The sequence below is a fragment of the Xenopus tropicalis genome, chromosome 4, assembly GCF_000004195.4.
Source record: "Xenopus tropicalis strain Nigerian chromosome 4, UCB_Xtro_10.0, whole genome shotgun sequence".
NCBI classification, from domain to species: domain Eukaryota; kingdom Metazoa; phylum Chordata; class Amphibia; order Anura; family Pipidae; genus Xenopus; species Xenopus tropicalis.
The window spans coordinates 35692052-35718798 of NC_030680.2; the positions used below are offsets into that span (position 1 = coordinate 35692052).

The 26747-nt window shown below is 39.2% G+C and overlaps 1 protein-coding gene across 2 annotated transcripts in view; it reads left to right on the forward strand.

Annotated features, from left to right (window-relative positions):
• macrod1 (MACRO domain containing 1) overlaps nucleotides 1–26747 on the forward strand; it is a 333436-nt gene that overhangs the window by 5808 nt on the left and 300881 nt on the right. For both annotated transcript variants that reach the window (XM_018093419.2, XM_018093420.2), the window contains exons 2-3: nucleotides 5142–5243; nucleotides 8227–8346. In XM_018093419.2, coding sequence (XP_017948908.2) covers nucleotides 5142–5243; nucleotides 8227–8346 — 222 coding nt within the window. The remainder of the gene's footprint in view (nucleotides 1–5141; nucleotides 5244–8226; nucleotides 8347–26747) is intronic.

Sequence of the window (26747 nt, forward strand, 5' to 3'; positions counted from 1 at the left end):
GGGGATCCCCCACTAGAAGGGTCATAACAAATCTTACTTTTTCCACACCAGAAGGGAAAGAATGAGGGAAAAAGCTAAGATACAGTTTACATGCCTCTTTGAAGACGTAAAATTTGGACCTGTCCCCAGAGAATTTCTCTGGAAATGCAATTTTGGGTTCTTGGGGCCTGAAAGTGTTACCCCCCAAAGCGAACGAACCCACCGGAGGGGAAGAACTAGGAATTGGCTGCTGCTGTGAAGCTTGCGGGGTCTCCAGTTGGCGGGTTAAGTTGTGAATACCCTGCAGGAGATAATTTTGCTTTTGCTCCTGATCCTCCAAGCGCTGTAGCAGGGCGGTAAGAAGCGCTTCGGTAGTAGCAGATGGAGCGGGAGGAGCAGCAGCGGACTCAACGTGATCTTGGTCCTCCATGGCACCCTAAACCAGAACAGATGCCAAGTTCCCTTGTCTCGGCTCGGCTTCACCAGTATTGTGACCACCTTTGGCTTCGGGAGGAGTCCTCAGCTACTCAGATGCCACCTGGACTTAACGAGAGGAACAAGGCAGGAGTTCTGGCAAGCAAAGGGGCACGACTGTAGATAAAGTCAGTTAGGCCGAAGATCACGGTACAAATAGGGTTAAACAAGTTCGTCGTCAGGCAGGCTGGGTCGAGGCAGGCAGAGACCAGGGATCGTCAGACAGGCAAGGGTCAACCAGATAATCAAGCAGCGGGGTTAGGCAAAATCGGAGTCAAAAGTACAAGCCGGGGTCAGGTTACGGATTTCAGAATAGTCAGGAACAGGCCGGGTCAAAAACAGGAAAATTTACCAACAGGAACAAATGCACAAAGCTCAGAAAGGCACCAGAATCAAATTCTATCACGGGCAAAAAATGTAAACAAAAGTCCCTTTAAATAGTTTGAATTTCGCGCCATTGCCATTTCGCCTTTAAATTGCGGAAGTGCACGCGCACCTAGGAAGGAGCCGGCGCAGAAGGAGAACGGCGCGGCGGGCGTCCCCGCCGCGCTGGTAAGTGTTTTTTATTACAAAAAGTATCTTTTGGCAGAGAGCCAAGAAAGTTAAACGGCCCCACCTGCACTGAGATACAATAGTAACTAATAAGCTAAACAGGTCTCCTGGGGCAACTGAGACTTGCAGCTTATAAGGCAATTTCACCTTTTTTTTTTTTTTTTTTTATAGCAAAACTGTAATAACATATAAAACAAGACCCCAAAACCCCCAGAAATGTGTTAAAACTTTACATAACCTGCCAAATTTAGTCAAATCTGAGTGGTATTTAGGGGGTGTGGTTGCAAAAATGGGTGTGGGCAAAACATTTTTGCGGCATTTCTTCTTGTCCCTCTTTCCTTTTTCAAAATGTTGGGAGATATGCTCTAATCCATTACATAACTTTAGGGTTCACAGTAGTTTTACTGATCAGTGAGCCTTTTGACAGCAATGATGCTGGGTACATCTTGGGTCTTAAAAATATTCTGTATAAGGCCACAAATGCTTCAATGAATTTCTGTCTCACTCAGCGTTGGACTGGGGTGTCCGAGGCCCTCAGGGGCCACTGCCACCTTATGCTTACCTCACCATGATCAGGGGAGGGAGGGCAATGGGGGGGTGCAATATGGCAAGTGGGGATTGGGTCTGAGTTGGTCAGGGCCCGGGGCCCGCCAGGTTTTTTTTCTAGTGTCCCACCAACCTAGTCCAGCTTTGGTCTTACTGCTTTGTACTTATAAGGCATTGTTTAGGTAGGACGTTGGGTGGTGCAGCCAGTGACCACACCAAATCATCACTTACTGTATGTGTGACAGTTATCAATTATCATTTATGTGACAGCAGCAGGATTCAAGGCCTTGTTAGTAAACAGCAATTGTGTATCTAGTACAGGTATGGGATCCCTTATCTGGAAACCAGTTATCCAGAAAGCTCCAAATTACGGAAAGCTCGTCTCCCATAGACTCCATTTTAATCAATAATAGTAATAATTCAGAATTTTAAAACTGATTTCCTTTTTCTCTGTAGTAATAAAACAGTGCCTTGTACTTGATCCCAACTAAGATATAATTAATCCTTATTGGACGCAAAACAATCCTATGGGGTTTAATTAATGTTTTATTGATTTTTTAGTAGACTTAAGGTATGGAGATCCAGATTACAGAAAGACCCCTCATCTGGAAATCCCCTTGGTCCCGAGCATTCTTGATAACAGGTCCTATACCTGTACAGGTATGAGGTCTGTTATCCAGAATGCACAGGACATGCCGAGGCCCAGCACGACCAAGTTACGGCACTGTATACCTGTACTGTATTGTAGGGGGTTGTTTCCCACAAATTGGCAAAACTATACAGTGGTATGGTCTACCCCCCCATGTCCACCTAAAGTGGGACGGTCCAACCTCCCCCGTCCACCAAAATGGAAAGGTCCGACCTCCCTGTCCACCTAAAGTGGTACGGTCTGACACCCCCCTGCCCCGTCCACCAAAATGGTATCGCCGAGTTCCCCTGGTCCGACCTCCTCCCACAACTTCCCTCTAAAAATGGAACGGCCCGACCCCCCCTCCAATAAAATTGTACGGTCCAAACCCCCCTCCAACAAAATGGTACAGTCCAAAGCCCCCCCATCCCACAAAATGGTATGGTCCGAACCTCCCCCCATCCGTCAAAATGGTACGGTCCGATCCTTAATTACATGGGGTGTCATTAAGCTGTATCATGACATCCGCCTTTCTAAACAGCATAAGACTTATTTGAAGGTCTGGGAAAATTTCTTAAGGGATTACAATGATTGGATATTGTGGCAAGAGACCAATAATAATTTCTTTGCAGATGCCGCAGGGGTGCATGGGCCCCATCCACCAGAAGTGGTAAAGTGGGATGGTCTGCCCCTCCACACCAGCCTAAAGTGGGACGGTCCGACCTCTCCTCCTGTCCAGCAAAATGGAAAGTTCCGACCTCCCCATCCACCTTAAGCGGTATGGTCTGACCCACTGTCTGCCTAAAGTGGTACGGTCCGACACCCCACCTGTTTACCAAAATGGTACGGCCGACCCCCCCAGTCCAACAAAATGGTACGGTTCGATGCCCCCCGTATACCTAAAGTGGTATGGTCCGACCTTCCCCCCAAAATAGTATGGCCCCACCCCCCTTCAACAAAATGATACAGCCCAACCCCCCTTCCAGCAAAACGGTACGGTCCGACCCCCCTCCAACAAAGTGCTTTTATTTTAATACGTTTGGGTTCAAATATGTCCATAACTGCTTGAAAACTGTGCTCTACCCACCCCCTTTACAAGCTTCCGTTTAGACTCTTCAGTATGTGGCTGGGAGCCGCTGCCCCCAATAGACTTCAGTAACAGAGCAGCAGCTACTTAAAGTGCAGTGAATATGCATAGAGTGGGCGGGGCTTTGCAATGTCACAGGCAGTCCTTCCTGCTCTACTCATACCCCTCCCTGCCCCTGTGTGCCTGCCTGCTGTGATCACTCCTCTCTACCTCTGGATAGTGGCAAATGCCAAAGACACTGCTGTAAGATGCCATAGTCACTATTTGTTTGGGCCTCTGTTTATTTGAGATGCCAGGGCCTGTTTTGAATCCCAGCCCTGCTACAGAGCAGCTGAGACTGCCTTTTAATGCACAGACTGCTATCATATGAATTCTGTGAAGGACAGGCAGGCCAGCCAATCTGAAAGCAAAGCTGTCAGCTGGCAGAACAGGCAAGGGAGAAAAACTTATGATCTGTAATTTACTAGGAATTATGGGTTGTCACATGAATGTATATCTGGGAATAAGCACTGCATTGAACTAAGCAATATGTTCATGCTGTATCATGTGTTAGCTTAATAAATATACTGTGATTTTACTTCACTTTTTTGTGAACTTCTGCCATTTTTTCTATTTGAAATCCCGGAGTGCCTGCCTATCTTGATGTTTGTGATGTAATTCCCAATATGTCCCCTTTAAAAACAAAGAGGTCTTTATCAGATAAATTCTGTATCAGGAACAGGGCAAGGGCAGAGGTGTATATACTTACCCTTGTTCTTCATGCTTCTGTTCTCCAAATCTTAGAATACCAGCATTAGGCCAACATAAAAATAATAACAACAACAATTATAGATAGATAGATAATGAAATATAATATATATGTGTGCATATATAGATACAGTTGACTGCAAATGTTTGGGCACATAAAAATATTTGCAAATGGTAATGTTCAGTTACATTTTATTTTACAAAGTTTATAACAACTTGTCCAGTGTAAGACAATATTTTCGCAGGGTCCCTGACACTAATTCCCACATAAGGCCTAAAGGGAGAAGGAAAGTCTCAGGCACTGGAGGGTTCCAAATGTTAGGCACCCTCCAGTGATAGTAATCATTTACCTGATACCCCGAGCCACTGCTCCTATCAGCAGAAAACTGCACTGGCCTGGGGGGCTCTTCAGCGAGCACCATGAAGCAAATCATTACAAATGAAGAAATGCGATATCAGCAAACTCTTGATTCCAGTGTGAAATAGTCAGCCAAGAAACTGAAGCTAAAAAAGTGCTCAAACATTTGCTTTTGCTGTATATTAATTCATTCTAGCCTGCTGCCAGCCCAAACCATTGCATGCAACTCTTCCTTTGAAAACTGAAATGCGCAGTACTTAAGTGGGATTCTTTCAGTGTTTAAAGGAGAAAAAAAGGTAAAAACCAAGTAAGCTTTATCAGAAAGGTCTATGTAAATACAGCCATAAGCACTCACAGAAACACTGCACTGACTTCTCTGAAAAAAGATTTCTTGCGTCTGTAATTCATGTGCCACAGACACGCAGCTTTCTGCTCTCTCCCTTCTGCTCCCCCCTCCCTCAAGAATGCTAAGAACTCACTCCCCCCCTTAGGAATGTGGATCTGAGTCAATCAGCAGGAAGCTGACTCATAGTCTAACTGAGCATGTTCACTTGGTCTGGGTGTCTGTGCAGGAGTGAGGCATTATGGGAACTTTCTTTACACAGCTCAGCGTTTTTTCTTCCTGTTTGGCTTCAGATCTTCTGAACAGGTGAAATATGGGGAGACTTAAGGGCACTATTGAGACAACTGAAGGTATGCCTGCAGCTTGAGATGAACTCTTTACTAGCCTTTGCTTCTCCTTTAAGACATTTCTCTTTTTTTCTGTACAGGTTACTTAAAGGGCCTAACCAATAAGCAAAAGAGGGACCATTATAGTGTGAAGGATTTCATCAAGCTGAAGCAAATTCCTGTTTGGAAAGACACTGGCAAAAGTGAGTAAGCACTGAAATAAAATTATTCAAATTTGCCCAGCTTTTTCAGTTTTTTTATTTTTATAAACTTGGATATTCATCTCAGACCTGGAGAAACCATGAATTTCCTGTGAAAGGCTGAACTACTTCCTTGGGCATAATTAAGAGAAACAAAATCATCAACATTTTTCTATCCGTCAATACTTGTGTAAATTTTCCCCAAGTCACTGTGGATAAGCTAGAATCAATAACTATCATTAGTAAATCTGGCCTGATGAGTTGCTCTACATACCTCTTCTGCCACGCACGACTCCCTTTCCATTTTCACTTCAATAAAAATTTAAAAAACAATTTCTGTACATTTTCTTTGTCTAGCTCTGAAACTGTTCTGTTGCCTCAAAACTCTGAATCTCTATCCATATTGCAAAAAAAGTTCACTTCACCTTACCAGAACCTTTACCACTAAATACTATAACACAAATAATTGCATTTTTAGTTGATTTGTATAACCTATTTTTAATCATTTTTCAAAAATGTATATTTTAAAAAGGAATGTGGTCCTCTCTCAGTTAAGCCCTGTAAGCAAGCTTGCCAGCCAACTAGATTCATTTTTAAGCAGCATCAGAAAAATATGCAACTATTAATCAAAGTGTAGCAGTTGTGTTGTTACAGACTTGCATAGGTCTGGGAAGCTTGTTCTGTAGGGGCTGAAATTGCGGCAGATGAATTGTTTCAACTAATGTATCAAATTGTAACAGTTTAGAGATTTGCAACCTGGCTTACTGAGCTTCTGTTGCAAACATGAGAAGAAGAAAATAAAAACTCATTTTTAAATCTTATGGGTGAGGTCACACAGGGCATTTTTATGTCGTGTCTCTGAGAACATGGATTTGAGTGTAAATATGCACAAAAGGAAGCCTTACTGAAAATAATGGAATACATACTATATAGCAGTTCCCACATGATGTCAGTGTTTGCGTTTTTCATCAGAAATACCAATACGTCAAGGAAACACCATACCATTGAACTATACAGGATCCTTAGGTTTGGAAATACACCTAGCTAAAATACGCTGCGTATTTTTAATATGGTGGCCATACTCTCACAAGATGGATTGTGCATATATGTATATTGGTCATTTTATGCTAGTGACGTAATAATGTTATGTATTGATCAGTCTGGCTACATTTTGCTTTATTGTTTGACATTTTTTCACAAAAGTTTACTAAAGTTCTTCCAAGATGTTTTCCTTCAAGGCTTTTTTTTTATACGGAATGTGTACAGAGCATGTGACCCTAGCATGTGACAATACAAGGGAAAGAGAAGTGACACTGTGGAAATGACGGCGCACAGACGTATTGCATTATTACAAACATGTGCAATAGCGGAATTATGGTGAACGAGAAAAAGCTGACATGCATATTGGGAAAAGAAAACTAAAAGCTGAGAAACACACATGTTCAGCTGTGTGTGGTTTTATTAGTGTATTTATGCTTGAATCCGCATTTCTAAAAACACCTTGTGTGACCTCACACAAAATAGCACCTACTGTCAAAAACATTTTGCCCCACTGGAGGTGCAGGCTAACAGTGCCCATGCTCCAGTAGGAGGAAAAATATGGGTTTTTTTTGCAGAAAAGTCCCCTAACCAGCAGTTGGCGCCCTGCCCTATGGGCCATGTTGGACAGTGCGCACGTGAGTGCTGCATTGGGCTCATTATGTGCATGATTTTAAAGGGCACCTGTCACACAAAAACTGTCTCCTTCTAATAGTCTAACTCCCTCATTACACTCATGTATGTGAGATAGGAATAGTCTACATCTACCACGATCCTACATCATGTACATGTGCATAATGAACATGCTGGGACACTTGCTCATTATGCACACACATGCATGTGCCCCAACATGGCTGTCTGCACTGGGAGTGCCCTCCAGATATTACTGGGGATCCAGTGCTGGCTAGGGGACCTTTCTGCAAAAAATAAAAATATTCCCCTCTCGGAACGGGGGCTCTGTGGCTTTTTTTGCATAATGATAGAAAGTGTAATTCTAAGCAACTCTTCAATATATTGTCATTACAAAATTCAAAGCCGTTTGTAAATGCAAATGTAGTCAAAGGCACTGTCAGATTATTGGCTTCTAGTAGCTTTCTCGCAGCATTGTTTAGGAGACAGGAGTTTTGAAAATGTAAACAAACAGATTTAAACGTGAAATTTTTTGAAATGTGTAATGAATATATACTGAAAACTTGCCTAGCAATACATTTTCTTAAAATTTTAGAAAAATGGTAAAAATGAGAAAGCAGTTTAAAAATGTCAGTATTTATACAAGTTGAGAACTTTACGTTTTGTGAAGGGGACTTTCCACTTTCAACACCAGTCATGGAGGGTGATTAAATGATTAAATGCATCTTCATAAAATACATCATTAGATATGAATAGTGATGTTTTAAAAAAAAAAAAAAAAAAAAAAAAAATATATATATATATATAAAATCCTTTTTAACCATTTTTATTTTAAGTGGGGCCAAATTGTTTTCTTGTGAGGATTCAGGGGCTAAAGAAGAGCAGTTTGAGCTTTTCCCCTACTTTTTGGACTTGTGTAACTAACTGACGCATTTATCAGAGCAGATAGATGTCCGCTTACCTGAATTAAAAGAAAATGTAGAAATGCATGTCTTCCTTGTACCTGGAAGGTGCAGTTTATACTCTCAGCACTTCCATTGACTCCACTGATGCTGTCTTAATGTGTTGGACTGCTTTAAGCAGGCAAGTGTTAAGTGTTGCTCACTAACAGAACTGAGCACTAACACCCATGTGAATCATTAGTCCCAATGCATATGGGGAATAAACCTTCTGAAAGATGCAAATTATGAACCACTTCAGTGCAAAAATATATAGCTAAATAGAAGATAAAGGGTGAAGCAAGTTATTTTATAGCTTGGCATTATGGGTTTTCAACAGTCTGTAACCCACCTTAACACAGCATTTCCTAATCCTATAGAAGTGAACATCAAACAACAGGAGGAGGGGAAGTATGCCAAGAACAAAGCTCTGAATGAGAAAATATCACTTTTCAGGGGAGACATAACGAAACTGGAGGTTGATGCCATCATCAATGCAGGTAAGTGCATGTTGTAGTATTAGCTAAAGCAATTATTATGTATTGGTAAAAGTCTGATTTTGGAAACTTTTTTGTAGAGCAAAATGTTCTAGAAGAGACCATCTTGTTCTCTTTATATTGTTCCAAGAGATGCACAGTTGTACAGATAGGCGGCACTGAACAGATATGACAATAGAAGGTGGACCTTAATATTTTTATCTCTGCAACAGGCAGTGTGATTCCAAAAGAATGGGAGGACACGGTCAACATCTCTATATCCAGGTTTTACCAGTTAAACCAATCAAAGTTCTGCATTTGTGTAGTGTGTTCCTTGCATTGTTTGTCCTAGCTTTAAAGTTTGTTGCTGACCGTGAAGGATCAATTTTATTTTTATAGATAGATAATATATGGGGATATCTAAACCTCATAGGCTCCTTTTTTTTGTAAAAAAATACCAAAAAAAAATCTTAAACATGAAGAGCTTTTAAGAGGAAGTGCTAAGCACTTATGGAATGCAAGAGTACTGTTTGGGGAAAAGAGGAGGGAGCTTTGAGCTTTTAGCTGCAGGAGAGAAACCTGCAGAATTAATGAGTGTCCTCATTCACAGCCTTGACATGTCTACATGGTGTAAGTACATAGCACAGGAGCACAGGAGGTTTAATCCTGCATGCACTACCTTCTGGGCTTTCAAAAGGACCATCTGCACCATTTTCCCATTAATGTTAACATGTATTCTGTTACTTGGAGGTAAAAAAGGAGATTGCTATATATGAACTGTACATAATAATGTAATGGCTTTTCTTTTTTCTAAACTATTAAGCGGCAAAGAGCTACAGCTACATTATGCAAATATACTGCCAGGCTATGATACCTATTTGCTGTTTTGTCATTATTACTTTTTATCAAGCCGTGCAGCAGATTATAATATTGCTGTGCGGAGGGGTATAATGTAAGTTCATACATGGCACATAAAGCAAATATACATTATATTAATATTTTTTGGCTTATTGCTGGCAGTGGTTGGTCTTTCCTTCTTAGCCCTTAAAACAGAATTATACATAACTATATCTTTTTGTTCATGTTCTGAATGATTGCATATGGCTCAGTGCATGTTCATTTGTTAGCCTCATGCCCAGCAGGCTTTTTACCAGTGCTTGAGGCGTGTTGCTTTTCTATATACTCCAGTCACTCTTTGAACACTCTAAAGCTGTCCGTATATGTACCAATAAAGTTGCATTAAAGAAAGTCTTTCTGTGTGTTTGCTGATACAATGGAAATCTGTTGGTTTGTTGATCAGACAGATTTAAAAATGTTTTCTCCACTGCACCATATCATCCAGTACATGGTGTATTGGCAAATAAGGAAGCAAAGGGGGGGGGGGGGGGGGGGCATAACTCTTTTTCAGCTGGACTGTTGGCCACAGATACTCTTTTTTTCTACAGTTGTGATCATTTGGTTTGTTGCCCTAAAGAACAGAAAGGTAACCATATTGTGTTTGACCCTTCATACAGTATCAGCCCGTTCAGCATGCAAGACACTTTAAATGGGGAGATTATTCTCTGAAAGATTTAATCACTGTGGGGTGCCAATATTATTTGTCCCCGGGGACATGATAGCATTCAATCCTCTTTCTGCTCCTTTCTTGGCACCAGGCACTTATGTGAAGTAGATTGAAAAGCATGAGAGGGGCCTGGATGAGGGGCCTGGATGAGTTCTTGAACAAGCATAGTATCCAAGGCTATTGTGATACTAATATCTACAGTTAGTATTAATGTTTGTATATATAGTTTATTTATGTGATAGTATAGATTGGTAAGTATAGGTTGTGTGTGCTGAGTTTACTTGGAAGGGTTGAACTTGGAAGGGTTGAACTTTTTTCAACCCTATGTAACTATGTAACTATGTGTTGGCCCAGGGATTTTGAAGAAAGGGAAGAAGAGGAAGGTACCTAACATTTGGCACCCCCCCCCCACACACACACATTTTCTTCTCCTTCAACTGTGTCTGACACAGGTATAGGGTTCATACTACAGTTTGGCCAGAGGGCATCAACTTTTATAAATAGGCATTACATACCACAAGGTCCAAATTGTACTTTTAACAAGAGTGAAGAACAATGGTCCTCGAAATACTATGTTCCATAAATATGGCATATACTCTACAGTAATACTTAATAAAAACTATATTATATTGGTCTGTTGGTTAAAAGCCTAAACATTGATTTGTTATTTGTGGACCAGTTCATCTATTATAGATTTAGGAGTGGAGAATAGCTGCCAGTAGTGGTATTATTGAGTGAGTTCAAGAAAGACGTGTGAAAAAAGGAAATATATAGATAAAATGGGCTGAGAAAGGAGAAAAGGAGTTAAAGCCTAGAGGAGGGAGGCAAAGGGAGCAGGGGGAACCTCTCGTTAGCCAGCTGTCAGGAGATAAATTGCATCTTGTATGTTGCTGCACCACTGACATCCATTACCTTTGGGAAACGCTCTTCAAGCAGCAGCAGCAGCAGCAGCAGCAGTATCACTCTCTCCCTGGGACTGACACTGTAACACACTCCACTCCCAGTTCCCTGTGATTTTATTATCCAATTCTAGAAGTTCTATAAAGGAGATTTTAGGAGAATGGGGAAATTCACTTTATCATATTAATGTTATTCATACATAGACATTTTTGGTAACTTATTTCACTCTGTATATTCTTTTATGAAAGGAATACTCACTGTTAAATCTATTTTTTTTTTACTTTGCTTTTATTCATCAGTGTCATTTTACCCTTTAAGATCAAAATTCTACTGTTAGGAAAATGCAAATTAAGGAGACATTTCTGCCTCAGAAGGCTACTACCTATCCCCTGAAGCAAAAGCATGCCATTTATCAATCAGAACAATAGTTAATATATTGTAATGTATTTCTATGTTTAAAAAAATAAAAAAGCATGCCCTTATAGCACTTATTTTTAAAGTGCTAATGAATGTAGTAACAGGTTTTGCTTTACAGAAACTCAAGCATAAATGACCAGACTATCTGTATGTGTAAAGCTGTGTTAATTAGGGGTATTCTCTGAGTACCTGGTACCAAATATCCGCAAATTGTACTTTGTCCTTTTTTAAGCTGAGGTCTAGAATGTTGATCATTAATTCACTCAGTGTTTGACCTTGTCATGTACTTGTGGCTTTTCTTTGTAAATGGGAATTGCCCCATTACTCAACTGCCATATTTCTGCTTTGGATGAGAAGGTCCTCTGAACTCTCTTTATTTCACCCTGGTCTACGTAATTAAAATAATATAACTGAGCCAGTTGTTCTTAAAAAGGGACTCTCATTGATTTTTTTGAATCATAATGATGCTTTTCTCCTTAAATTTGTGGGAATGGGGGGACGGCTGTATTTGCGCCTTGGTGCAGTGCCAGGTATGTGAATTTTCTAACATTTTCCAAATGCATTTTATCTTATTTGACTGCTAGATCTACATCCAGAATTGCATTTTTTTCTTATTTCAATTCTGTGCATTTTTTTATAGTTTTGGCAGGATTTTCCCTTTTATAGTTTTGGCCTGTTGCTTATGGGAGGGCTATAGAGCACAACAAAAACAACTTGACTTTCATTACATACATTATTGTGAGAAATGGACAAAAAATCAGTTAAAATGAAAATGGGGTTTTGATACTACATGGATACACTGAATCTGTCATTTTTGTATTAAGCAGAATACCTACTCTTTAACAAAAGCTTTGGACAAATCAAAAAACATTATGATCTTTGACCAAAAAGGTTAGATTTAGTTGTCCAGACCTTTAAGATCACATATTTGTAAGTCTTCAGCCAAACCAAATCTGAATCCTAAAGAATTAGTCAGATCCAAATCCTGCATCAATTGCTCTAACATATTCCTTAATAATCTGTGGTATCAGTTAAATAAAACCCTGTGCTCATAGCAAAAACATCAGAGCAAGCGTCTGAACTGAATTCAGACTGAATTCTGAATGACAATAATTCAAAAATGTTCTTTCCTCACATAATACACATATACTCCTTATATATTGGAATCAAACTCTGGTAATAAAGGCATTCAAGGTACTGATCGAAGGCTTTAAAAATGTCAAGATGAACAACTAATATATTAAGATTTAGCTGGAACAAAGAAAATGTGTATGTGAAAGTTCCACATTTGTAAGAACACATGACGTGAGCAACGTCGGATCTTGACCCGCCTTTCTCCCAACCTTAACCCTTTTCCTCTTTTACTTACCAATCCCAATAAACACACGGACACCAATTCTTGGGATAAAAATGGCCGCAGAACATTTTATTAACAACAATCAAAGTTTTAATTTAAAACATATCATAAAGAACAAAATGATATACAAAATATCTCATGAACACAAAAACAAATGTTTGTATAACAAACAACCAACTTTGAATAAACATACACCATAACCAGCCAAAAATAATTGCGCAGCGCAACTGGCGCTGCCAGCTGCCCTTCCGGCCCGGAACCCCCTACCCAACAAAACTCACCTCCTGCTCCACTTACTTACCCCTGAGGTTCCAGGCATGCCCCAAACAATTCTCAAACTCCCTTCCTAACCCAACCATTGTTTTCCCCCAACTCAATCACCCCGCCAACACCACTCGTTACCTCCACCTCTATAGGGAGGGAGGGTGAGCGTTTTACTATGCTGCCTAAAATGGATGAAGAGCGGGAACGGTTCCAACTATTTATATCCAATACCAAGCCACCAATCACATAAAAAATGGGAGTGGCTACGTCAGCCCTACGTCTACGTCATGCCCCTGCTTCCCTACGTTTCCCTACGGGTCATTGGGCTACTTGCCACGTGTATTTCTAGAGTACTTAAAGTAATGTAATAAAATGAAGGTAAAATTTCTTGGTGTAGTCAGAGTTACAGTTGTAAAACAAATATTGGTCATAGAAGGCAGTATAGAAATCAGTACAGTGCTATGGCAACACATTATATTAAATCTTACACCCATCCGTCATTTGAAGCATGGACATTGCCATAGCAGATCTATGGGGAGCTTCAATAAAGGGTCAGTTTTTAAAGATAAATAATCATTTTTAGCCTGAAGTCAAACCAGCACTATATAGTATTCATTTTTGCTATAGGTCTTATTTAATAATCATAATCTTTCCTGTAGCATCAGGTTCTGTAAACTGACACAAGAAACATATAGGGTATAATGGTTTCCTACAACCGCTAAGCTTAGGGGTCAACAAAAGCCCAGTGCACACTAAGCATGAGCAGCATCACTGATACTCAAATAATGGCCTAAAAAGAAACGTTAAAGGTTTTTATGAGGCTGTTATTAGCAATTGCTCCTTGTATTTTAACCTTTTTAGTGCCACAGGACGTAGAATCTACGTCCTGTGTATCAAAGGACCAAAGTGCCACAGAACGTAGATTCTACGTCCTGCTGCACTTCCGGTTTTGGGAGCGGAGGAACGGCTTTTCAAGCCATTCCTTCGCTCCCCACTCGTTCCCCAGCCTCCAGACAATAGTCAGAGGTGGGGAACGAGTGGCCCCTGGGTAGCGATTGCCCAGGGGCCACATACAACTCACCTGCCATCCACGTGGCTTTGCCGGCAGCTCCTCTCCCTTCTGCAGCTTCCCCCTCTGGCCCCCCTGCTTCCTGACACGCCCCCTCACATGAGCTGATGCTGTTGCTGGGCCAGATCGTGTTTCTCCTGCAGATCCTCACCTAGACCCCAAGTAAGTGGCAAATACACACACAAACACACAATCACACATTTATTACACTAATACACACTTATACTCACACTTACACACACACACATGCATTTTTGGGAGGTTTTCAAACATTTATCACTTACAGCACTTAGAGAAAACTCACACTTACTTGCACACTCGCACACATGCACACAAAACACATTTTACACACATGTACACACACACTTACACACTTATGTAATTTTGTAATTATTTTTTTTTTTCTAATCGCATCGTTTTTATTCTTGCCTGAAAAAAATGTTTTATTGCCATTGCGGATAGTGTATTCGCTAACCGCACTGCGCAATACCTTTTGTGTATTATTTTGGTGTTTCTACTACATTTTCTGTGATTTTGGTGGATTTTTGGGTATTTTACTGCATGTTTAGCCATTTTATAGCATTTTCAGTTATGCATAGTTGTTGTTCGCTTGACTTTGTCTGTAAAACTTATTTGCCCTAGCCAAAATACTCAAACTGTTATTCTGCCCGCAGATATTATTAGGCAAAAAAAAAAAAATGATTTTAGTGATTTTTTTTTTATCTTTATCAATTTTAGTGCTTTTTACATTGTTCTTTGTTACTTGTCTTTGCACATGGACATTTTGTCTGCTGTATTTCAATTTGGCATCCTCTGTACCCCACATAGTTTGGTAAATCTATTCATATAGGGCATCAAACTGTTCAGTAGACTAGTGGCGTTCATACTTAGAGTGTTTTATGTTGGTACGTTACTAAATGTGGGGGTACATAATGGGGTAAAATGCAAGCTTTGTGACAATTTTCAGAAATGTCATAAAAACCGTTCTGTTTAGCATAGCTTTGTAGTTTGGTAGTTTGTAGTAGAAAGATGTATTTACCCATTTTTGTTTTGTCAGAATGTGTACTTTCGGAAAATATATGGTTTTCTAGGGTCTCCTTACTGTTAGGTGGTCGTATGGCACATAATACACATACCGGGTGCAAAAACTGCATGAGCCGAAGCATCTTATGTGAAAATTCATATGCACTATTTTTACTTGGGTGCCCCTGTACCCCACATAGTTTGGTAAATCTATGCATATAGGGCATCAAACTGTTCAGTAGACCCCTGGCGTTCATATTTAGAATGTTTTATGTTGATACGGTACAAAATGTGGGGGTACATAATGGGGTAAAATGCAAGCTTTGTGACAATTTTCAGAAATGTCATAAAAACCGTTCTGTTTAGCATAGCTTTGTAGTTTGGTAGTTTGTAGTAGAAAGATGTATTTACCCATTTTTGTTTTGTCAGAATGTGTACTTTCGGAAAATATATGGTTTTCTAGGGTCTCCTTACTGTTAGGTGGTCGTATGGCACATAATACACATACCGGGTGCAAAAACTGCATGAGCCGAAGCATCTTATGTGAAAATTCATATGCACTATTTTTACTTGGGTGCCCCTGTACCCCACATAGTTTGGTAAATCTATGCATATAGGGCATCAAACTGTTCAGTAGACCCCTGGCGTTCATATTTAGAATGTTTTATGTTGATACGGTACAAAATGTGGGGGTACATAATGGGGTAAAATGCAAGCTTTGTGACAATTTTCAGAAATGTCATAAAAACCGTTCTGTTTAGCATAGCTTTGTAGTTTGGTAGTTTGTAGTAGAAAGATGTATTTACCCATTTTTGTTTTGTCAGAATGTGTACTTTCGGAAAATATATGGTTTTCTAGGGTCTCCTTACTGTTAGGTGGTCGTATGGCACATAATACACATACCGGGTGCAAAAACTGCATGAGCCGAAGCATCTTATGTGAAAATTCATATGCACTATTTTTACTTGGGTGCCCCTGTACCCCACATAGTTTGGTAAATCTATGCATATAGGGCATCAAACTGTTCAGTAGACCCCTGGCGTTCATATTTAGAATGTTTTATGTTGATACGGTACAAAATGTGGGGGTACATAATGGGGTAAAATGCAAGCTTTGTGACAATTTTCAGAAATGTCATAAAAACCGTTCTGTTTAGCATAGCTTTGTAGTTTGGTAGTTTGTAGTAGAAAGATGTATTTACCCATTTTTGTTTTGTCAGAATGTGTACTTTCGGAAAATATATGGTTTTCTAGGGTCTCCTTACTGTTAGGTGGTCGTATGACACATAATACACATACCGGGTGCAAAAACTGCATGAGCCGAAGCATCTTATGTGAAAATTCATATGCACTATTTTTACTTGGGTGCCCCTGTACCCCACATAGTTTGGTAAATCTATGCATATAGGGCATCAAACTGTTCAGTAGACCCCTGGCGTTCATATTTAGAATGTTTTATGTTGATACGGTACAAAATGTGGGGGTACATAATGGGGTAAAATGCAAGCTTTGTGACAATTTTCAGAAATGTCATAAAAACCGTTCTGTTTAGCATAGCTTTGTAGTTTGGTAGTTTGTAGTAGAAAGATGTATTTACCCATTTTTGTTTTGTCAGAATGTGTACTTTCGGAAAATATATGGTTTTCTAGGGTCTCCTTACTGTTAGGTGGTCGTATGGCACATAATACACATACCGGGTGCAAAAACTGCATGAGCCGAAGCATCTTATGTGAAAATTCATATGCACTATTTTTACTTGGGTGCCCCTGTACCCCACATAGTTTGGTAAATCTATGCATATAGGGCATCAAACTGTTCAGTAGACCCCTGGCGTTCATATTTAGAATGTTTTATGTTGATACGGTACAAAATGTGGGGGTACATAATGGGGTAAAATGCAAGCTTTGTGACAATTTTCAGAAATGTCAAAAAAATCGTTCTGTTTAGCATAGCTTTGTAGTTTGCAGTAGAAAGATGTATTTACCCATTTTTGTTTTGTCAGATTGTGTACTTTTGGAAAATGTATAGTTTTCTAGGGTCTCCTTACTGTTAGGGGGCCTTATGCCGCATAATGCACATGCCGGTAGCTTATATTGCAGTGTATACACTTTGTATGCACTGACGTCCTTATGGGGTCTCTAAATGCCAGATACAGTGCTGACCCTATGCACAATGGGCATCAAACTGTTCAGCGGACCCTAGGCTTTCATATTTCGGGTGTATTTTCTTGGTACCTAATGTTATGTGGGAGATAAGGTGCTTGAAAGTGGAAGATTTGATGTGTTTTTCAGGTATTTCACCAAAACTAGCAATTTTGGGAAAGCACTGCGACTCTGTAGTTTGGAGTAGAAAGACATGGGTACCAATTTTGAATTCGCCCGAATGTGTACTTTCCAAAAATATATGGTTTTGGGGGGTCAATGTATTTTTTTGTGTTTTTACCCCACAGAAAATGCAGTTAACATGTTGAATTTTCAGTAGCTAAAGAGACCTCTGGGGCAATCTCTATGCACTGACGTCCTTATGGGGTCTCTAAATGCCAGATACAGTGCTGACCCTATGCACAATGGGCATCAAACTGTTCAGTGGACCCTTGGCTTTCATATTTAGGGTGTGTTTTCTTGGTACCTAATGTTATGTGGGAGATATGGTGCTTGAAATTGGAAGATTTGATGTGATTTTCAGGTATTTCACCAAAACTAGCAATTTTGGGAAAGCACTGCGACTCTGTAGTTTGGAGTAGAAAGACATGGGTACCAATTTTGAATTCGCCCGAATGTGTACTTTCCAAAAATATATGGTTTTGGGGGGTCAATGTATTTTTGTGTGTTTTTACCCCACAGAAAATGCAGTAAACGTGTTGAATTTTCAGTAGCTAAAGAGACCTCTGGGGCAATCTCTATGCACTAACTTCCTTATGGGGTCTCTAAATGCCAGATACAGTGCTGATCCTATGCACAATGGGCATCAAACTGTTCAGCGGACCCTTGGCTTTCATATTTAGGGTGTGTTTTCTTGGTACCTAATGTTATGTGGGAGATAAGGTGCTTGAAAGTGGAAGATTTGATGTGTTTTTCAGGTATTTCACCAAAACTAGCAATTTTGGGAAAGCACTACGACTCTGTAGTTTGGAGTAGAAAGACATGGGTACCAATTTTGAATTTGCCCGAATGTGTACTTTCCAAAAATATATGGTTTTGGGGGGTCAATGTATTTTTTTGTGTTTTTACCCCACAGAAAATGCAGTAAACGTGTTGAATTTTCAGTAGCTAAAGAGACCTCTGGGGCAATCTCTATGCACTGACGTCCTTATGGGGTCTCTAAATGCCAGATACAGTACTGATCCTATGCACAATGGGCATCAAACTGTTCAGCGGACCCTTGGCTTTCATATTTTGGGTGTGTTTTCTTGGTACCTAATGTTATGTGGGAGATAAGGTGCTTGAAAGTGGAAGATTTGATGTGTTTTTCAGGTATTTCACCAAAACTAGCAATTTTGGGAAAGCACTGCGACTCTGTAGTTTGGAGTAGAAAGACATGGGTACCAATTTTGAATTCGCCCGAATGTGTACTTTCCAAAAATATATGGTTTTGGGGGGTCAATGTATTTTTTTGTGTTTTTACCCCACAGAAAATGCAGTTAACATGTTGAATTTTCAGTAGCTAAAGAGACCTCTGGGGCAATCTCTATGCACTGACGTCCTTATGGGGTCTCTAAATGCCAGATACAGTACTGATCCTATGCACAATGGGCATCAAACTGTTCAGCGGATCCTTGGCTTTCATATTTAGGGTGTGTTTTCTTGGTACCTAATGTTATGTGGGAGATATGGTGCTTGAAAGTGGAAGATTTGATGTGATTTTCAGGTATTTCACCAAAACTAGCAATTTTGGGAAAGCACTGCGACTCTGTAGTTTGGAGTAGAAAGACATGGGTACCAATTTTGAATTCGCCCGAATGTGTACTTTCCAAAAATATATGGTTTTGGGGGTCAATGTATTTTTTTGTGTTTTTACCCCACAGAAAATGCAGTAAACGTGTTGAATTTTCAGTAGCTAAAGAGACCTCTGGGGCAATCTCTATGCACTGACGTCCTTATGGGGTCTCTAAATGCCACATACAGTGCTGATCCTATGCACAATGGGCATCAAACTGTTCAGCGGATCCTTGGCTTTCATATTTAGGGTGTGTTTTCTTGGTACCTAATGTTATGTGGGAGATATGGTGCTTGAAAGTGGAAGATTTGATGTGATTTTCAGGTATTTCACCAAAACTAGCAATTTTGGGAAAGCACTGCGACTCTGTAGTTTGGAGTAGAAAGACATGGGTACCAATTTTGAATTCGCCCGAATGTGTACTTTCCAAAAATATATGGTTTTGGGGGGTCAATGTATTTTTTGGGGTTTTTACCCCACAGAAAATGCAGTAAACGGATTGAATTTTCAGTAGCTAAAGAGATCTCCTGGGCAATTTGTATGCACTAACTTCCTTATGGGGTCTCTAAATGCCAGATACATTGGTGTTCCTATGCACAATGGGCATCAAACTGTTCAGCGGACCCTTGGCTTTCATATTTAGGGTGTGTTCTTTTGGTACCTAATGTTATGTGGGAGATAAGGTGCTTGAAAGTGGAAGATTTGATGTGATTTTTAGGTATTTCATGAAAACTGGCAATTTTGGGAAAGAATTGCGACTCAGTAGTTTGGAGTAGAAAGACATGGGTACCAATTTTGAATTTGTCCGAATGTGTACTTTCCAAAAATATATGATTTTTGGGGGTCAATGTATTTTTTTGTGTTTTTACCCCACAGAAAATGCAGTAAATGTGTTGAATTTTCAGTAGCTAAAGAGATCTCCTGGGCAATTTGTATGTACTGACATCCTTATGGGGTCTCTAAATTCCAGATACATCGGGGATCCTATGCACAATGGGCATCAAACTGTTCAGTGGACCCCTGGCTTTCATATTTAGGGTGTGTTTTCTTCGTACCTAATGTTATGTGGGAGATAAGGTGCTTGAAAATGGAAGATTTGAGGTGATTTTTTAGAATTTTCATAATTTTTTATAGAAAATGCTAAATTCAGTAAAGCATTGCCGTTTGGTACTTAGGAGTTGGAAGACATAGTTACCCATTTCGGATTCGTCAGAATGTGTAGTTTTCAAAAATGTATGGTTTCCTGGGGTAAACCTAATGTTCCAGGATTTTTGGCTTTGGAATGTAAAGTATGCCGTATTCTGCTGTAATGCTTTGAAAATTTAGTAATTTACTGCTGGGAGTTTTTGATCTATAGAAGTCAGAAATCTCAATAAAACTATACATATCAGGTATTGGCACGTTCGGGAGACATGAGGCTTTCCAAATCAGTTGAATTTTTGTCCATAAAATAAAATGTGTTTCTGGTAGAAATCCTTATATCATGAAAAATAGCATTTTTTCTTTTTTTTTTTGTATTTCAAGCTCTAAATCTTGTTCCAGAAGTGGAAATACACAAAAACTCAGGTAGATTTGGAACGCTCAGGTTCTCCTGAAAAAAACAATATATAGTTTGCCTACCTAAACTTAACCCTGCCCCCAGTAAAAGCCCCTACATTGAGAGAGCACAGAATGTTCACAAAACGTCTGGCACTGGGGGGAACTGAAATGACGAATTCGGCTGGCACTTAAAGGGTTAAGCTATCAATTTCTGATGTAGTGTCATTAGAGCTGACCCTTTTAAAATGGAATATTTGATTCTGATTGGAAACGAAAATTTGTGAAGATCGCAAATATTTGATACGTTTTTTTCACGCTAAAAATACGAAAAAGTCGTGCAAGCGTCGAAAAAGTCGCGCAAGGTACTAGAAAGTCGCGGAAAATACGATTGGACCAATCGAGCAAACGGTCGGAGCGTTTGTGGATAAGTAAATGTGCCCCATAGTATCTAATGCTAACGGACTCCTTGTGCACAAATATGGCAGGACCTTCATAGAGGAACATATGGATCAGATAGGTAATGTAAAACATCGGGAAGATACTTTAATGGCAAATTTTTAAATAGCATGCAAAGGCAATATTATGATAGCTGTAAAAAAGGTTTAATTTCTAGTGTCAGTATCTCTTTAAGGTGGTGACACTTCCTGCTCTCCAAGGCACATAGAAATTTAGGTATCACTATGGCTGTCTGTGTGAGGGACTTAGATGTAGATTTTTTTAAAATTATAAAAAATTAAATGTATGTTCTTGCTCCCCTTGAGCAGCCACATTTTCCTATTCACATGTAAGGTTGGAATCCTTTGAGGCCTGACTAGATGACCATTTATCTCTGACTTCTTAATGATGAGGCTTGGCCATAATCCCCTATAATTGCAGTCAGGATCAGACTCTCGGTTGAAGCCCTCTATTCTAAGAAAGAGCACAAGGAGTGTTTTTCAGCTTTCTGTGTTGTAATGATAATGGTTTCAGTGCTTTATATTTGTGATGTCCGACTTTTAGGGCAGGGCGTCCCATGTTGTGCAATCAATGTGGTTATTTTGTGATGTACAAAAAAGTTTGTACAATAAGAAGGTAATTTAAATAGCTATCACGTTTTTTCCATCTCTTGTCCTGTCAAAATTGAACATGAACAATAAGGCTCCAGTGTCCTGAAGCCAAAAAATAAATTGCAGGCAAGGCAGTGGGCCACAAAAAAGGTTCCCGCAGGCCGGATGAAGCCAATAACTGTCAACTCTATTTTTATATACATATTTACTGTTACTATAAAACCAAGATTTTAATTTGAAACTGCTACAAAAGGAGGCAGCATGCAAATAATTTCTGCTATAGTAAATCTGATAATCTCTCTATAAGCAATGGTTGATTCCTAAGCTTAAAAAAATGATGTATAGTTATTATACAATGCATTACATTATGCAGAAAGACACTTACAAAATGTATTGTCACATTCTAATTAATTGGGCTATTCTACGCAAAGTAAATATCAGCAACAGAAGTATCAGTGAATAAGTATATACAAAATTGATGATAGTACAGGTATAGGACCTATTATCCAGAATGCTCAGGACCAAGGGTATTCCGGATAAGGGGTCTCTCCGTAATTTGGATCTCCATGCCTTAAGTCTACTAAAAAATCAATAAAACATTAATTAACCCCAATAGGATTGTTTTGCATCCAATATGTATTATTTATATCTTAGTTGGGATCAATTACAAGGTACTATTTTATTACTACAGAGAAAAAGGAAATCAGTTTTAAATTTCTAAATTATTTGATTAAAATGGAGTCTATGGGAGAAGGGCTTCCCGTAATTCAGAGCTTTCTGGATAAAGGGTTTCCAGATAAGGGATCCCATACCTGTACTATTGTATGAATTTGTGCAATATACATTCTTTTTTTTCTCTCTTTTTATCAAAATGCTCAGGACCGGATAAGGGGTCATTTTGTAATTTGGATCTCCATACCTTAATTCTACCAAAAAATCAGTTTAACATTAATTATACTCAATAGGATTGTTTTGCCTTCAATAAGGATTAATTATATCTTATATACAGAGGAAAAGGGAATCCGTTTTTAAAATCTTAATTTTTTAATTATTTTTGGCGTCTATGGGAGATGTCCACCTTATTCAGAGCTTTCTGGAAAACGAGTTTCCAGAATGCAGATCCCATACCTGTATTAATATAAAAAAATTCCACTCATGATGTACTTGAGGAAATTGTCAGCTAAAAGAAAGAGGGCTGAACGAAAGCTTTGAGAAAACTCATCTGATCTGTTTCTAATGTTTTTCCTAACCTGACAATTTCCTCGACAACGTCACAGTCGGAAACAGACCAGCAGGCGGCGCTATTGTAACAAAATTCATTTATTTTAATAGTGCACACTCCTTTTCATATCTTTGAATCTTGAAAAAAAAAAATAAATGTAAATAGCAAAAGTGATTAGAATTTTACAGTCACTTATTTTAAAGGTTTACTTACCCTTTAAAAAAAACAAAGGTAATAGTTCCTATTTATTTGTAGAGCCAGAAGGACAATTATATGTATCTTGCGTTGGCAGAAAGAAAATGTTAATGTCATTGTTAATTTGGATGGAAAAAGCATATATATAATAAAGCTCTTAATCTGTATAAATGAAAGCAAAATTCTCAATTCTCTTTACTTTAACAGCCGCTTGAGACTATCTCCTCTAATGACTTCCTTCCGCTTTTCCTTCATTCTCTCTTTGTTGTTTTTTTTTTTTGTTAAATACTTTCATTAAATCCTCTCCCGTGTGAATCAATGCTTTTTTTTTTTTCTTGTTCAAAGTTGGAAAGCTCTCGTGCTGGCTTTTAAGGATTGCACAGTGACAAATTATTTTCTGAGCTGGGCATTTATTAGCTTTAAGTACTCAGCACTCTGGCACACCTTCTTGTTTGTTTTAAGACGCACAGACCTCGATTTTCCTTGGGTAGAGGGCAACGTGCGCACTGGGTATCCTCCACCTCCCCTCCTTCCCTCTCTCCTCTGCTACCTCAAGGCAGAAAATTAATCTCTAGAGACCATAAATCACCCTGTTTATTAAAAGAATAAAGAGCTTTAACTAACAAGAGCTTTTGTCAGCGCTCCATAAATCTGCTTCCTTTCCTTTCGGAAACCCATATGCACTTAATTCATATGTATAAGTCCAGAGCATGAATATAATACTTGTCCATTAAATTCGTTTTGACCTGATTAAAGTCATTAGCTGTGAATAATTATCTCCTCTGCATTCTTATGCTGAGCTGATATAATGCAAATGGCCTCATCCTCACCACGGTTGAGAAGTGTTTGCAAGGCTATTGGTTTCAAAAGAGTGTTCTTCCTTAATAAATCAAACCCATGCGTGCTCTTATGGCAGAATTAAGTGTTTTTTAATACATAAATGAACATATGCATTTTTTTCCCTTGGCGAATTGTGCACCAACACAAAAGCAGTTTCTGCTAAATTACTCTGATAGGCTGGTAATGGTGCAGGTAGCCCGGCATAATCATTTCAGTCGACTCCTGCAAATAGAATGTGTTCACCCAAAAATAAAAGGCGTTTGTGTAAAGGTCAATTCCTTGTAAATTAGGATCATTCTAAAGGTACTGATGCTGCTAAATGTCTACGTTAACCCACAATAATTAAGAACCTGCTTCTAGGTAAGCAAAAAATTAATGAAAACGAGTGTGATAATTGCTGTTTTATGTGTAGAAATAAATGTCTTATTTATGACTGCAGTCACAATGCAGCATTTTTCCCCCACAATTCCAGCATCGTTACACAAAGGTTGTTTCATGGCTACCAAGTCTTTAGTGGCCGCTGATGCAAACCGCTGTGGGAACCCTGGCATTACCAATGATAATTCTGGTGCTCAGTGCAAGTTCAACAGAATGCGATGAGCATGTTTGGGCATAAGTATCTTTACAGGCAATATGTGTACAAATGCGTGTCCATTATTGAGCGCTCCACTTAAGGATGTAAATTAAGCTTATCATAGTGTCCTGGCTTACAGGTATGGGACCTTTTATCCAGAACGCAGAATGGTGCAGTTGGACAAATTGTAAATTGTTCACTGGGTTGTCTGCAAATGGGGGACAGTCATGGGACCTTGCCATAAGTCTAGGGGACCAGGACCACAACATAATTTATAGGGTTTGTGCAAATGGAATTTAATTGGGGTTATATTTTTTCACCAAACAGAATCTTTCACCATTGTGAGGGTGTTCTTTCCCTTTCAGCCATTACAACAAATTAGCAATATTACTGCCCCATGTCTGGCCGACTTACAGAGAATTACATCTTCTCTTTCCCCGTTCCTACAGAAGTTAGTGGAGAGAAGCGATACATGACCCTCATACCAGTCACTCTTACTTTACCTGTCATTTTTACTTATTATATTGCATCAATTTAACATGTTATTTTGTATTTATATTTAAGAAAAGGGAATATTGGTCAGCACACCTCCAGTTTAAATATAAACCCATACATTGAAAAATAATATATTATTTGTCATAAAATGATATTAATTTTATCTATTTCACTGGCTGTATTGTACTAAAAGTTGAGGGATAATATTTGCAACAATACATGTAATTTTTATAAAATGGCATTCAGTTTTCTTGCTTGCTTTTTGACATTTTATATATATAGTGCTGTCTCAAAATTTCCCTACACAGTAAATAGGCAAATTTATTTAGAAGGATTCCTAAAAATTCAATGTATTTTACTATTTATCAACTGTTTAAAACCAGACCCATGTATCAGAGCTGATACATGTGTCAGTTAATCAGAATTTGTCTCACTGCTCAAATACCATTCTGCCCTATGGAGTGGTAGTGCTTAATGTTACTCAATAGAGCATTGAACACTTTCTCCTGTATAAAGCCTTGCAAATTGCCCACAGGAATAAAGCATAAGGGCTTATTTACTGTGTGCAGAGCAGGGAGCAAAGTGCAAAAAAAAAGGTGCTCTCCGTCATGTTTTTTATTTTGTATCTAACCTAAAAAAAGGTCTCTGTGTCCAAAAACAGAGAATGTTTGAGCACTAATGTTTTTGCTTCTGTATCGCTTGGTGGTCTTGCACTTAGGCAGTAGACAATAATTATCTTTTAAACGCATCACCTACACCAGGAATACAAAGGGTGAGAGTTGTAACAATCAACACTTTCTTTCTTAACCAAAGTTCACACAAACAGAGCACTTGTTCTTCAACCACAGGCACGCAGATTACAACAAAACAGGATACAGTTTACAATTTACCTATGCAAGATTAGTGTAACAGGTTAAACAATCTTTTCCACGAGCAAGTTCACTTTCTGGTCCCTCCAGTGTTCCCTCCCACTCTCACCATCAGCCTAAACTGCCTTACTAGGGGTCCACTCAACACTCCCCCTTTACAGTACTTAGCCAAAAACATCAGCCTTGCCAGGTGCTCTAGTCCAACACTGTTTGCCACTACTTGCCGAATCCCAAAGGCCTTCCTATCTATCTTCCTCACTATTCACTTCAACCCTGACTGGCGGGCTACCTGCTGGGAAGCTACTCCTACTCACTCCTTGTTGGGGATTTTTAGCTGCCCAGTCTCACTAACCTGGGCTTCCTTACATGACTACAGTGTGCTATAACACAAGCTAGGCCCTCACTATCTAGTTTGCCTACCTCTTCCTGTTTCAGTCCCTTCTGCCAGTTCCTACGTGTGCCTGTTTCCCATGACCTAGCCACCTCTTTCTCTGCCACTCCCCTCCTTTTAAACTCTTTTTAACTCCTCCCTCTGGGACTTTCCCAACACTCACTAATTCCCTCTAGCTCCCTCTAGAGGCCCCTATATTATAATTACAACTAGAACCTTTTTACATGACCCACCCACCTTGTGGCCACAGCTAGAAATTACCCTGAAATTAAACTAACACTCTTTCCCACCTTCTTACACACTTCTGTCTGGGATCTCATTAAATGACCCCCGTATATCTTAGGCGATCTATAAAAAAGAAACATAAAAGGCATCTATACCCTAAAATATACATTGATAAACTTAAAATCAAAGTGCTTCTCTTGCAGTTAACATTCATTCTTTGTTTATTAGTTGTTTCTCATATATTAGCAGCTTTAGACTATTAATACCTGGGATTGTGGTTTAACAGAAGTAAGCAACCCTAGTGTTTACTGACTATACAGGAAGTACATGGTATTCCCCCTGATTTTTAGAATCATGTTAATAGAAAGTGGTTGGGTTTTTGTATGGTGAGCGCTAATCTCACATTTTGATAAATCTGTCCTTTAGAATTGCAGACAATCTGAGCTTCAAAGATAGTTGTTGAACAGAAAGACCATTATTATTAGTCTAAATTAAACATA